General features: G+C 43.2%; 1 protein-coding gene across 1 annotated transcript in view; it reads left to right on the top strand.

Moving 5' to 3' along the window:
* Positions 1 to 6940: 6940 nt before the first annotated feature.
* LOC124122467 overlaps positions 6941 to 15562 on the top strand; it is a 30859-nt gene continuing 22237 nt past the window's right edge. Inside the window, exon 1 of the mRNA XM_046485508.2 lies at positions 6941 to 7808. Coding sequence (XP_046341464.2) covers positions 7611 to 7808 — 198 coding nt within the window. The 5' untranslated portion in view covers positions 6941 to 7610. The remainder of the gene's footprint in view (positions 7809 to 15562) is intronic.

Raw genomic sequence — 15562 nt, 5'->3', positions numbered from 1 at the left:
GGGTTGGGATGTGGGTGTGTGGGTGTGTGGGGTGTGGGTTGGGATGTGGGTGTGTGGGTGTGTGGGGTGTGGGTTGGGATGTGGGTGTGTGGGGTGTGATGTGGGTGTGTGTGATGTGGGTAGCGATGTTGGTGTGTGGGGTGTGGGATGTGGGTGTGTGGTGTGTGGGATGTGGGTGTGTGGGTGTGTGGGTAGCGATGTGGGTGTGTGGGGTGTGGGTTGGGATGTGGGTGTGTGGGGTGTGGGTTGGGATGTGGGTGTGTGGGTGTGTGGGGTGTGGGTTGTGATGTGGTTGTGTGGGTGTGTGGGGTGTGGGTTGGGATGTGGGTGTGTGGGTGTGTGGGTAGCGATGTGGGTGTGTGGGGTGTGGGTTGTGATGTGGGTGTGTGGGTGTGTGGGGTATGGGTTGGGATGTGGGTGTGTGGGGTGGGATGTGGGTGTGTGGGTGTGTGGGGTGTTGGTTGGGATGTGGGTGTGTGGGTGTGGGGGGTTTTGGGTTGGGATGTGGGTGTGTGGGTGTGTGGGGTGTGGGTTGGGATGTGGGTGTGTGGGGTGTGGGTTGTGATGTGGGTGTGTGGGGTGTGGGTTGTGATGTGGGTGTGTGGGTTGTGATGTGGGTGTATGGGGTGTGATGTGGATGTGTGGGTTGCGATGTGGGTGTGTGGGTTGTGATGTGGGTGTGTGGGTTGCGATGTGGGTGTGGGTTGTGATGTGGGTGTGTGGGTTGCGATGTGGGTGTGTGGGTTGCGATGTGGGTGTGTGGAGTGTGGGTTGGGATGTGGGTGTGTGGGTTGGGATGTGGGTGTTTGGGTTGGGATGTGGGTGTGTGGGTTGCGATGTGGGTGTGTGGGTTGCGATGTGGGTGTGTGGAGTGTGGGTTGGGATGTGGGTGTGTGGGTTGGGATTTGGGTGTGTGGGTTGCGATGTGGGTGTGTGGAGTGTGGGTTGCGATGTGGGTGTGTGGAGTGTGGGTTGCGATGTGGGAGTGTGTGTTGCGATGTGGGTGTGTGGAGTGTGGGTTGGGATGTGGGTGTGTGGGTTGCGATGTGGGTGTGTGGGTTGGGATGTGTGGGTTGGGATATGGGCGTGTGGGTTGGGATGTGGGTGTGTGGGTTGCGATGTGGGTGTGTGGGTTGCGATGTGGGTGTGTGTTTCGATGTGGGTGTGTGGGTTGCGATGTGGGTGTGTGTTTCGATGTGGGTGTGTGTTTCGATGTGGGTGTGTGGGGTGTGGGTTGCGATGTGGGTGTGTGGAGTGTGGGTTGCGATGTGGGTGTGTGGGTTGCGATGTGGGTGTGTGGGTTGGGATGTGTGGGTTGGGATATGGGCGTGTGGGTTGGGATGTGGGTGTGTGGGTTGCGATGTGGGTGTGTGGGTTGCGATGTGGGTGTGTGTTTCGATGTGGGTGTGTGCAGTGTGGGTTGCGGTGTGGGGGTGTGTTTCGATGTGGGTGTGTGGGTTGCGGTGTGGGTGTGTGTTTCGATGTGGGTGTGTGGGTTGCGATGTCGGTGTGTGGGTTGCGATGTGGGTGTGTGCAGTGTGGGTTGCGATGTGGGTGTGTGTTTCGATGTGGGTGTGTGCAGTGTGGGTTGCGATGTGTGGTGTGTGTTTCGATGTGGGTGGGTGTTTCGATGTGGGTGTGTGGGTTGCGATGTGGGTGTGTGTTTCGATGTGGGTGTGTGGGTTGCGATGTGGGTGTGTGTTTCGATGTGGGTGTGTGTTTCGATGTGGGTGTGTGGGGTGTGGGTTGCGATGTGGGTGTGTGGAGTGTGGGTTGCGATGTGGGTGTGTGGGTTGCGATGTGGGTGTGTGGGTTGGGATGTGTGGGTTGGGATATGGGCGTGTGGGTTGGGATGTGGGTGTGTGGGTTGCGATGTGGGTGTGTGGGTTACGATGTGGGTGTGTGTTTCGATGTGGGTGTGTGCAGTGTGGGTTGCGGTGTGGGGGTGTGTTTCGATGTGGGTGTGTGGGTTGCGGTGTGGGTGTGTGTTTCGATGTGGGTGTGTGGGTTGCGATGTCGGTGTGTGGGTTGCGATGTGGGTGTGTGCAGTGTGGGTTGCGATGTGGGTGTGTGTTTCGATGTGGGTGTGTGCAGTGTGGGTTGCGATGTGTGGTGTGTGTTTCGATGTGGGTGGGTGTTTCGATGTGGGTGTGTGGGGTGTGGGTTGCGATGTGGGTGTGTGTTTCGATGTGGGTGTGTGGGTTGCGATGTGGGTGTGTGTTTCGATGTGGGTGTGTGGGTTGCGATTTTGGTGGGTGGAGTGTTGGTTTCGATGTGTGGTGTGTGTTTCGATGTGGGTGTGTGCAGTGTGGGTTGCGGTGTGGGGGTGTGTTTCGATGTGGGTGTGTGGGTTGCGGTGTGGGTGTGTGTTTCGATGTGGGTGTGTGGGTTGCGATGTCGGTGTGTGGGTTGCGATGTGGGTGTGTGCAGTGTGGGTTGCGATGTGGGTGTGTGTTTCGATGTGGGTGTGTGGGGTGTGGGTTGCGATGTGGGTGTGTGTTTCGATGTGGGTGTGTGGGTTGCGATGTGGGTGTGTGCAGTGTGGGTTGCGATGTGGGTGTGTGGGTTGCGATGTGGGTGTGTGGGTTGCGATGTGGGTGTGTGTTTCGATGTGGGTGTGTGCAGTGTGGGTTGCGATATAGGTGTGTGGGTTGCGATGTGGGTGTGTGCAGTGTGGGTTGCGATGTGGGTGTGTGTGTTTCGATGTGGGTGTGTGCAGTGGGGGTTGCGATGTGGGTGTGTGGGCTGCGATGTGGGTGTGTGCAGTGTGGGTTGCGATGTGGGTGTATGGGTTGCGATGTGGGTGTGTGCAGTGTGGGTTGCGATGTGGGTGTGTGGGTTGCGATGTGGGTGTGTGTTTCGATGTGGGTGTGTGCAGTGTGGGTTGCGATGTGGGTGTGTGGGTTGCGATGTGGGTGTGTGGAGTGTTGGTTTCGATGTGTGGTGTGTGTTTCGATGTGGGTGTGTGCAGTGTGGGTTGCGATGTGGGTGTGTGGCGTGTGATGTTTGTGTGTGGGTTGTTATATTGGTTTGTGGGGTGTGGGTAGCGATGTCGGTTTGTGGGTTGGGATCTTGAGTGTGGGTTGTGATATGAGTCCTTAAAAAAGGAGCGGTTGGGTAGCCAAGCGGTTAAAGCGTTCGCTCGTCACGCCAAAGAGTGAGTGAGTTTGGTTTAACGCCGCTTTTAACAGTATTCCAGTTATATCACGGCGTGTCAGCTTAATGTGGGAGGAAAGCCCGAAGTGATGCAGGTCTCAGACGTTTACCACTTCGATGAAACCCACGAGTACGGGTATGGTGCTGACAAACCTAGAAACATAATCGGGGCGAACCGGGATTCGAACCCACAATCATAGATTTCTGGCGTGCCTAAGGGACGCAACTCTGCACAGCGAATCGCGGCGCCTTAGACGACTGGGCCACCCGTGCCCCCTGTCACCCCAAAGACCCGGTTTCGCTTCGCGATATGGGTGCAATGTGTGAAGCCCATTTCTGGTGTCCCATGTCTTAATATTGCTGTAATATAACTAAAAGCAACATTTTTCTGCAACCACTACTGATCACCAACGATGCTATACATGATAGATATTCTTGCAAACATGCTCTCTACTTATCATTGTGTTCATTTAGTACAGTTGTAAACTTGGAGTGGTGGTGAAATCGGAATTATAAAAAATTTCGACACACCTTCTATTTTGTTTAATGAAGATGAAGATGACTGACTGACTGAGTATGGTTTTACGCCGCTTTTAGCAATATTATAGCAATATCACGGCGGGGGACACCAGAAATGGGCTTCACACATTGTACCCATGTCGGGAATCGAACCCGGGTCTTCGGCGTGACGAGCGAACTCTTTAACCACTAGGCTACCCCACCGCCCCTGATGAAGATGAAGAGGAGGATGAACCGAAACGAGACGCAGTGTATCAACACTATGACCACACGCTGCGGTAATCCTGATGACTTCCGAGCTAAACACCTTGAGGATCTGACAGTACAAGTGATGAAGATGAAGAGTGTGGGGGCTATGGCGGCCCTTTCCTCCCCGTCTCCTATCTTTAGTAACATGTTTTGTTTGTTTGTTTGTTGTTTAATTCAGATCCGGGTCAGAATTAAAATTAATCAATCCACGATTGTCGTAAGAGGCGGCAAACGGGATCGGGTGGTCAGGCTCGCTGACTTGGTTGATGCATGTCATCGTATCCCATTTGCGTGATTCGATGCTCATGATATCAATCACGGGATTGTCTGGACCAGACTCGAAATAATTTATAGACCCCCATCATATATCTGGTAAGGGCGGCGTTAAAACACAACCTACTAACCAAACAAACGTAACAATGTAGCCTCGTATTTCAAAGCACCGGTACAAGGGTAAGATGTGTGCAGCCCATTTCTATAGCTAAAACACGGCCTGAAGCCATTGTGTCTGATAGTATCTACTGTAACATTGGCATTTTTATTATTTATTTAGGGATGTGATACTTACCTATCTGGCAAAAGCAAGTATACACTTTCCAGTTGAATGTAAACAAAACAAAACCAACGTTATCTAAACAACACTAGACTTGAAAACGTTCATAAAAAACTCAAAACTCATAAAAACTGCAAAATGTATCAAAACATTATATATATTTTTATGACACAGCGCGTAAGGATATCGGGATATCATATAAGGATATAAGGGTATAATATATTTTATATTCATAATATAAGATGTTTACAATATAGAAACACACTTGTCTATTAATCTCTATTTATTATCTGTATGTATAGGCTGTTTTACATTTGTCTAAAACATATCTGTAGCACCTTGACTAAATCTATGAAATACAACAGTAATCCGCCGATTTTGTTCCAATTCAGTTGTCTTTGGTATTGGATGTACTTTACTGTAACGCATGTATCGGCGCGCGCATGTGTCAGGAAACTAGTTTTTGTATTGTACGGAAACGTAGGAAACTGACTGGTCGACCTGCTGCGTTGCCTTCCTTTCCGCATGTCGTAGTGAACACGCATACCTGTGGTTTTGAAACGTATTTCTTTTAAACGTTTTGTACAATAAAAAAGTGCGTATCATTTCCGTGTTGGTAACGAAGTTTAGTTTTAATTTAATTAATAATAAAGTGATATGTTTCATAAACACGTATTGTCATTACTACACTCTTTTTGTCAGTTTATCAAAAAGTTGAATGAATGAAGCTGAATGAAATAAAAGCGAAAGAAGAATGTAGTTCCGGAAGTCATGAAACAAATGAAGAGGTTTTGTCTGATCTGGTTGTAGATAGTGCTGTATGGAATCGTAGAAGGGACATTGTCGCGTTGGTTACAAAACCATGTATACAGTGTCAGAAATAACCGAAGCGCGACAATGCGGCAACGTGACATTTTTAACCTTTTATTAAAATGTGTGAAAAGGGCTTTGATATGCACCACAACGAGACAATGCGACAACGACAACGCGACATTTTGATAATGTCCCATTGTCGCGCTTTGAATGCTAGTTTTGACTTTTATTAATGCGACAATGCAACAACGCGACATTGCGACCTTATCAAAATACCCATCATACCCATTGCAAGGATATACCTAGGATACCTATCGAACAAAATGTGGGCAAAATGTAAGCATACCATTCTAGTCCAACCCGGACTCACTCACTCACTCACTCACTCACTCACTCACACAACCACTCACCAACACAACCACTCACTCACTCACTCACTCACCCACACAACCACTCACTCACTCACACAACCACTCACTCACTCACTCACTCACTCACTCACTCACTCACACAACCACCCACCCACCCACCCACTCACTCACTCACTCACTCACTCACTCACTCACTCACTCACACAACCACTCACTCACTCACCAACACAACCACTCACTCACTCACCAACACAACCACTCACTCACTCACTTCAATCACTCACTCACTCACTCACACACTCACTCACCTACTCACTCACTCACTTTCTCACCAACACACTCACTCACTCACCCACTCACTCACTCACTCACTCACTCACCCTCACCACCACTCACTCACTCACTCACCCTGTGAAATAAATGTAGATCTTAATAACCCAGATGGTTAATACCAAGGTTTGCGGATTAAAGTGGTTCCTGCGTTTGTGTTCATATTGTATTAACAAGGAGTAGCAAGCGAATGACTTAACGCAGAAACATTCGAAACACACACAAACAGCTTAAACATAGTTTGAGGAATTATAAGTAATAAAACATGATATAGCTACGACAGAAAGATAAAGAAGCACTTGTCGTGAGAAGCGACATGTTTAAGAAGGAAATAAACCATTCTTGTTTATTCCTAATCATAAGCACTCGTCAACCCTCAGGGAAACCCAGCCTCCACTATCTCATAATGAAAAGCAGAAATCATAAGGCATACACTCAATGATGGTCATTCTCTTATACCGATTATGTCGTTTTTACCCCTCTGCATTTAATGATTTGTCACAGTAACCACCTCTCTCATACCTGACAGAAGCTATCCCCGCTCTTACAGGTTGCGTGCGTGTGTGCTTTTTTCAGAGAAGGAAGCTGACTTTTGTGATATTCCTATTGTTAGGCTCCATATATTTATCACCAATACAAACCTAAATATAAAGAGAGTGTCCAAACTATATTTCGTGTTTCATCAATTTCAAATTCCGTTTCATTATGTGTTTAAGTTTTTAATTTACAGTGACACGTCAGGTCATCAGTTTTTCAATTAAATAAACAAACATCAATGGAATTCTAACATAAATTCTTAGCCTATGCCTGTCAAGAGGTTTTTCAGTTGTGTTTATTTGGTCAATAAAATACTTCCACAGTACTGAGATGAGAGTCGTGGCCCTAATCCTTTGTCACATGTTTCCGAGACTTGGCGAATCTGTAAACAAAAGTGAAGCGGTGAGTTTTGATACTGTCTCCGTTACAGAACTTGAGAGTGTGAATGGGGCTGGAAAGACACTTGTTTGGTCAGCGGAGAACGAAACAGCGCCGTCGATCGACGTCACGTTCACAAACAATTTCAACAAATAGCAATCGTAAAAGCCGAGGAAGAATGTTCGGGACATGCAACGAGTCGCGAATAGCCTACCGGTGTTGGCTATGAGGTGTGCTGGTGACCCCCCGGCAAGAATTATTACTTCTGGTTCCGACCAGCCCCACGAGCTCGTCACGAAACATCGCCCTAGCACGCGGATGAGAGCGCTACGTCATAGCTCGTGCCGTGACGCAGTTGCATGAGCTTAGGATTTCGCCCGCCGAGATTGTCGCAGTTTGTCGGAATATGCTGCGTGATACCCACCCCCCTCCTCGTGTCTGTCACTTCAACAAAAGGGATCATGTTGTCATAGTCTCTACCCCTCTGTGATGCCACTCAACCTGACTTCCATATATTGACAACTGTTTTTGATACTGAGTCAAAACACGGCCGTCGTTCGGCGAATCCAGACCGCGCGGACCTAATAGAAGACACTTCTTCTAATTAGCATTGCGCGGACCTCAGAGAAGACACCTCTTCTAATTAGCATTGCGCGGACCTCAGAGAAGACACTTTACACAGTTACTTTTTATGAGGACACAACATGAGACTCGTTACAATGAAGATGGAACTAGGTGTTGTGTCAGTTGTTTTGACTTTTTTCTCCGCACTGCTGCTGAGGAGAGTTGAAGGGCACGGGCGATTAATAGACCCACCTTCACGTGCATCAATGTGGCGATTCGGTTTCGAAGTACCCCAGGCTGACTATGATGATAACCAAGGATACTGTGGAGGTCAGACAGTAAGTTAACAATTTAATTTTTTTCTTTGCTAATTAAATTATCCACTACAAATTTGAAATATCCAGCTGTCAGTCTTTATGTACAATCCCTTATGCGTGTCGGAACCCTATGATTGTGGGTTCAAAATCGAACCGATTTTGTTTTTTACGATGTCAGCACCGTGTTATTGTTCCTACCAAAGTGGTAAACGTTTAAAACGTGAATCACTTAGGGTTTTGCTCCCACAGCTGCCAACCGCAGTATAAAAGTAGTTTCCAAGGCAATGTTAATCCAACTCGGGCTGCTCGGGTTCTGGCTTTGTGAGCACCATACCGTGGGTTTTAACCAAATTGTAACTGAATATTAAAGTGACAAAACCCTTTCAATATTCTTAAGAAATCTCTGCCAAAAGAAGTCGATGAGCATGAGTTATTTATCTATTATCACATGGTGCTGATAAAAGATGTTCGCGAAAATGCGAGCGTATCACCGTTGACACACGTCACAAACACATGCAATGCAATTGTTCCCCTGAAAAAAAAGTGAACACAATGTACAAGTCAAAATAGAAAATTATGTCGGACATCATTATTCGCGACTGATGTTCCAAATTTCAAATTTGGAGATGTCCCCACATGTCTTCCATATAACTTGAGCGGTGGGATAGCCTTGTGGTTAAAGCGTTGGCTCGTCACGCCGAAGATCCGGATTAGATACACCACATGGGTACAATGCATGAAGCCTATTTTTTGTCCCCCCTGCGTTATATTGCTGGAATATTGCTTAAAGAAGCATAGAAACCTATTCACTCACTCACAACCATAAAACGTTTTTAAAGTTTTACTGAAGCCTTGAATGATGTATCCTTTGTCAAACAGTTTCTGGGCAAGAGTTGTGTTTTCACTAATGCTAATGTCCAGAGAGGTTAAACCCAACCTAATCACTTCAGTCTACATGATAATAAAACTACAAGCGTCTTGGGGACTGATTAACGATTTTAATTTAAAAATACAAATTTCTTTGCCGTGAAGAAAGAGTAACATTTATTTAATGAAATTAGCAATTATGATTTGAGTTATAGCACGGGGACATTTAATTAACTGTTACTAATCACAGCCATCATGCCTTAATACAGGCAAAAAACTTTGACATATTCAAAAAGTCAGATAACCAGAAAGCCCGACTTTTGGACTCATATGGCGGGACATATTATCATGTCTTATCTCTCCTGGAACAACTTCTATTTCCCCACTTCCTCTAGCATGCATTTACCGTTCTGCCCTTGCACAATGCAGAGGTGGTAATGCACCTTTGATAATCGAAACAGGCCGTAAAAGCGAAGACAGGGTGTGCTTTTACTGATATGATCATTTTGAAGATAAAAAACATGTTTTATTCCAATGTCCATTATACGGATCTAAGGGCTACATTATTTACGAGTAAAACGGCTAAAATGTCCAACTTTTTAAACCTGTTAAACAATGAGAAATTGTGTGTCCTTTCTAATCATGAGGTATATTTCACTGCCAAAATGTGTTTTTAATATAACAACGCAGAAAGCTATTGCTATATGGGTAAAACATTTTTAATCTGTATATATCATTTAGTTTTGTATCGTCTCTCATAACTTTATGAGAGTGGCTGTATTATTAGTTTTGTGTATAAACTCATATTTATGCATGTTTTTATGATGTACAACGGTGAGACGAAAATAAAATATCTGTCTTTCTGGCTGCAATATATTCATTTAAGGCGACGGGATTGTATTTGTCTTTATGACCTAATCACCGAGAGGAGCGAAATAATGATTCGTGGTATAAATAACCTCGACGAGGGAAGTGCATCATTTTATTCGCGATTATAACTTCCGTTAAAATATGCCCGAAGCGCATTTTCCTTTCTCAGCGTTAACGGAACAAAAAATCAAAGCAGACTAAAAAATAATTTTAATCCCTATCCCAACACCTGTCAGACAGAAGTGTTTATGATAGGCGGGCGTTGCTGTTGACAACCGTTTATAAATCTGTGTGATAATACATAAAAAAATTCCTTGTAGAACGTTCCACGTCTTCAACAAGTGACGAACCAATTGCGATCGTTTGCCAACGTGACGAAGAATGGGATACGCCGGGGCGAGTCATTTTCCCCGTCTCTTTATATAGAAGGTAGCAATTATCTTAAATTACGATCCCTGCGGCACGGTTTTATATCAGTGCCTTTTGGAACCAATTACTTTCACATACATATCAGCAGACAGGCGCACTAATGGATTTGGCGATCATTGCAAATTTGCTTGTTCGTTTGGCGTTTGAAGTGTGGTATGTCTTGGGGTGCTGACGATTGAGAGCGTTAAATTTTGATAGACATTTATACGTTGGAAGAATGGGAAAACATTAAAAATGTTTATGGATAACAACTTGTTTATTTTTTGCAAGGGCTAGTTCCGTTTCAAGTGATGAGGAGGCAAAGAGTTAATTACACATTCTCGACATGTACATGTGGTTGAAAAATATATAAGTATGCATTTTGTAATTAAATACTATATCTGTTTTAAAATTAAAAAACCCGATGTGACGTCAAGTTAAAAACGTGTTATTTCACACAGTTAACACTAGGTGAACACTAGGTGAACACTAGGTGAACACTAAGTAAAATAACACTTTATGCCGGAGCTACTTTCAGCCCACAGTGATGACTCGTGGCTTTCAACTTCAGTTAGAATATACACAAGACACGTGTGAACTATTTGACTTTTCAAACAACATGTTTATCCCATCTCGTGGCTAAAATAGCAACTTTTTACAGGCCATGTGATGAAATAAGCCTGATATTTGACAAGATTACCCAGATTTCCTCTATGTATTTGTACATTCGTATACAAGTGGGCACGTGTCATTTTCGAAAGCGAGACATTGCAAGTTTTGTTGCAGGGGGATTTTGTTCTTTGGAAGGGTTTGGTGTATCCGCGACCTATAGGAATCAATCAATTTGTTGTGGTTATTCTTATTTTGACCATCGACTGTATGTTTTTGGAGAAAAATATCCGCAAAATGAAACAATTTAAAAAGAGACCTGCGTGACTACTTCCTTAAATACTAAGAACAGATAAATTTCCTTAAAATTCTAATTCTTTTTGAGCATTTTATTTGCTTGGCCATTTAAGGTAACGCGACATTATATGCATTTGGGTAATAAAACAAGACCAGATTATCGAACTGGCATTGTAAATATTATTGCATTCCATCTAACTGATGATACCTCTCGGAATGCCATTGCTTGAGAAATACTAGGGATGAAGCCACGAGCATGTTCCGTCGTGGTAATGGCTGCAGTCGTTAGTATCACAAGTCGTGCTGATTAATATATTTTGTGTCAAAGTCTCGGGAGACAGATCAACAAGGTCTAGGCCATAAGACCATGTGATACTGATGGTGCGGAGGATGTAGCACGATGCTGACATTCCAGAGATACTATCTTCATGTCTGTGTCTGTCATAAAGTGAGTGAGTGAGTTGGGTTTGACGCGGCTTTAAATAGAATTGAGTTTAAGAATGAGTTTGAGTTTGAGAATTTGAGAAAGTCCGAAGAAGGGTGTCTCGGACGTTTACTACTTCGGTGAAACCCACGAGCACGGGAATGGTGCTGACAAACCTAGAAACATAATCGGGGCGAAAAGGGATCCGAACACACGATCATAGGTTACTGGCGTGCTCTTCTTAATACAAAATGGTACAGAAAGAAATATTCTTTACACTGCGAGCATTCAGCGTCAGGCAGAATGTGTTATATTCATGTGATGGTGATGTCTTAACATATGTTTGTCTATAATAATAATACTAACCAAGCGAAATAGACCCAGACTCGGAACGACCACTGCATCGAGTTTTCATGTATTTTCTGTCCCTTTTGACACTAATGTGATTGACAAGATTGAAGAAAAACATTGCAATAATGATCTCGCTTTCGAAATGTCACGCTTGCATCCCAAGTACCAAGTTGTCTGTATTCCTATTGTTGTCGGTGCCTTAGGTTTGGTCCCTCCCAATCTGTTGACTGATATTTGGAGAGTACCCGGGTTTGCTACCAGGAGTACAGCCCTTCTGACAATATGGGTTATGCAGAAGGCTGCAGTGTTGGGGAGTCTCACATTTTCCGAAAAGTTCAGGGTGGTTTTGACTAGGCAGCGCAAGAGATACCCCGTGTTTTTCAAAACGTGTTATTCAGTGTGGAGAGGGACCAAAATCAAATGCCTAAGACCTGCATCACGTTGACAGCAAGCATTATAACCGAAAGATCCTTTTCTCATGTTTGGAATGTTCTTCATTGTAAGTAAGATATTCCAACACAGCTGGGACACAGAGATTATTTGAATGCAAATGTCATATATTCCTGAACGTGACTAGGTGAAATAACTATTTCCGAAAATGGATTGTCAAACATCCACCATAACATTGATACCTTAAAAGAAAACACATTCGTGATAATGGTTCTGTTTAGATACAACACCAACTTAGGACTTTTATCCGTCTTTAACATAACACATATAAATAAATACAATGTCGTGTCGCCTCGCCCACAGCAGCCAGAAAGGATTATGAACGTGTTTCATTATTACTTATATATCTTTTCGTTTCAAGATGTGACAAGTAGATGAAGGAAGGTATATTCAAGTAAATAAATAAACATAAGTATAACACCTTGGAAGTAAACACCCCAGAAACAAGATCACAATCCACGCTACACATAATGATGTTTAATGGCTCAGTGCAAAGGTTAACTGGGTGTGGCAGTTTTGAGAAAAGTCCTTGTGCCCAATAAATTGTTTCTTCTCGGAGGTGGAGCTGAAAATTGTTACTTGCATAATTTGAAAAAGAATTTGTCCTACGCAATCAATGCGTAGTTATGCTTAATGCCGAGCAATATGCCTACCATTAGCGACTACAGTTCTCTGTTACTTAAGTACTTTAGTGCATGTATGTTTAATTAGATTTCACGGAAAGACACTTTTTTGGCTTACAACTAAGCTTTTAAATATAAATTGTCAAAGCAAGAGAAGAACCAGTCTATATTATCCGCCGAAGAAGATTAAAATTTGACGTAAAAAGGTTATGATGGTCAATGATGACACCAGGTGTTCGCGAAAAGGGTACGCAGGTCCTGCACTACGTTTAGAACCGCCAAAATCAACGTTCCTTAATCAAATTCAGAGTCTAAAAGATGTTATGCATATATATATAAGATAGCTTCGCGATATTTCGGAAAGAACAATGCAGGACCAAGCGTTTTTTTATTTTACGATAAAACATTGTTCAACCATAACGTCATTTCTGGAGATTCAGATATGCGCTTGATGACGTCAAGTATTGGACGAGGTTATATTTGAGAGAGAATAAACGCAGTGGTCGAACGATCGCATCCAAACGTGGGAGAGGAATGACAATCGGTATTAGGAGTAAAGATACAAGTAATCGACGTGAGGATTGTGAGAATTTGCGGGTAAAAACGAACTTAACCCACACGTTCGTAAAATGGCTTGTCCGACATTTCCAAGGTCGGATTCTATTTAGTGAGTCATCATTATCAAAATTTGTTTAAATATAATATTTTTAAAGCTTGTACATTGTATCAACATCCGTAAAAAGGCTGTCCATAATGTTGATATCTCATATAAGAAATAAAGGACTAGTGGCCCCTCGTGGTCTATTCTCCCTGCATTGTTTCATTGTACAATAAGCCAACTCCCACTCGTCGTTTATTTCTTATATATTTATTTATCTTATTTATTTTTAAGTCCATGTCATATTACTGTTTTCGTTTAACATCTGCAAGATTCTTCAATTTTGTTCTTCCTTTCCAATATTTATGGACACGTATATTATACAGTAGTCATTTAAAGAACAATAGCCTCTCACCATAGACTGAGGCTCTTGTGAATTTCAGAATTTTTATAAGATCTTCAAACTATTTTTTTTTTACAATAGATTTTTGCACAGCATATCGATAAGGAGATATGACCTCCTTTGGTCATATCGATTCTCCTTTCTTATCCATATTTAAATAATTGATAAGAATTTGACAAACCAAAGTTCATTGTTCAATGTCTGTGACAAGGTCATCTGATGTGTCACATGTCGATTCAACAAACCCAACACACGCCATCTTCAGGCTGTCATTGTATCATTATTAAGTCTCTTCAAAACAAAGGTCAAGCCAAAATTTGATATTTACTTCCAATTTTTATGAAATCCGCTTTCGTCAAACTGTGAAATCCGCGAATTCCCTTTCATTATGAGACTAAATATTTGTGTGGAAGGATTCCAAACAAGATCTGGTGCTTATGCACCGTTTTTATTAGCGAGGGTATTGATTAACCTGTTTGAGTCTTAAATAACTTTACAAATACCCCGGGCACACGAGTTATGTCGAATTAGGTGAATCGTAAATATGAAAACTGGGACTACTCCTTTTCTTCGCCCTTCTTCCACTCATGTTAAAAAATCAAGGTTATATATCTGAATCCAACAATCCACGCAGACAGAAACGCCTTGAAAGTCCAACTAGACCTTATAACACGCAGGAGAAGGATGTAACGGGTACTCGAATCATTACCAACTTCCCCGAAACCGAAAAACGACGGAGTTTGAAAATTGCCTGAATGCGTACATAGGAAACATTTTCAATATCAGATAAATTCCTTATAAATTCCACTATAGAGACAGAAACGACTATAGAAGAGATACGAATACAAAATTAAATGCTGCATAAAGTCTTAAAGTTGAACTAGTGTCCAGTGATTCAGAAACAAAAAATGATAAACATCACTGTATACACATATGATCTCTAACCAACCAATATATAATTTCGTTTACACATTTCATATTAGTTGCACATAAGGCACGGCTACACTGAGTGAGTGTTGTTTTCCGACGCTTTTAGTAAATATTCCAGCAATATCAAGACGGGGACACAATAAAGACTTCACATATTGCACTTGGCTGCCGCCGATCTGGTATGAATAAGATCTGGACCTACCTTGAAAATATATAGCGGCCATTGGATAACTCTCTATAACGCGAACCATGAGTGATGGGGTAGCCTGGTGACATTGTTAAAGCGTTCGCTCGTTACGCCGAAAACCCGGATTCAAGTTTCCGAATGGGTACAATATGTGAAGCTTATTTCTGGTGTTCCCTGCCGTGATATTGCTGGAATATTGCGAAAAGCATACCAACTCACTGACGTCAACCTCCTGCTGTGGTATTCATTATCGTCATTGCGTCGTTGTAAAAGTTATTTTACATTATCCACAACATTTGAGTAATAATAAAATTGTTGAACAAGTGAAACTTTTAACCGCCAGTTTCATCCTTATGGTTATAGTGATTATATTATATTTAAACCACGTGGCAACAACAAAATGATCACATACTTGATAAAGACGTCAGTGCTTATATCGATTTGAACATTTTGTTTAAACAAAGTTACACAAGTCTATGGAAGTGTCCTCCCTTCAAAATCGAAATTCACTACTTTAGCTGTGTAGAATCTATAGTGCACTCGTCGTAATGATTGCGACTTCGTTGCCGGCACAATTATAACAAAACTGCCACTTCCTTCTTCCTGTGCGACTTGCCGTATTCCGTTCCAAGGTCACTGTTATATGTCGTAACCAACACACCAAACAGGCAAGCCCCCATATTTGAGTATAACTGACCTTCATACGGTTCATTATTTGATTACCAGCTAAAAGCATCACCTCCACGCCCCAGTGTCCA

The sequence above is a fragment of the Haliotis rufescens genome, unplaced genomic scaffold (assembly GCF_023055435.1).
Source record: "Haliotis rufescens isolate VD_foot unplaced genomic scaffold, xgHalRufe1.0.p SCAF_14, whole genome shotgun sequence".
Taxonomy (NCBI): Eukaryota; Metazoa; Mollusca; class Gastropoda; order Lepetellida; family Haliotidae; genus Haliotis; species Haliotis rufescens.
This window is presented reverse-complemented; position numbering and strand designations above follow the sequence as displayed.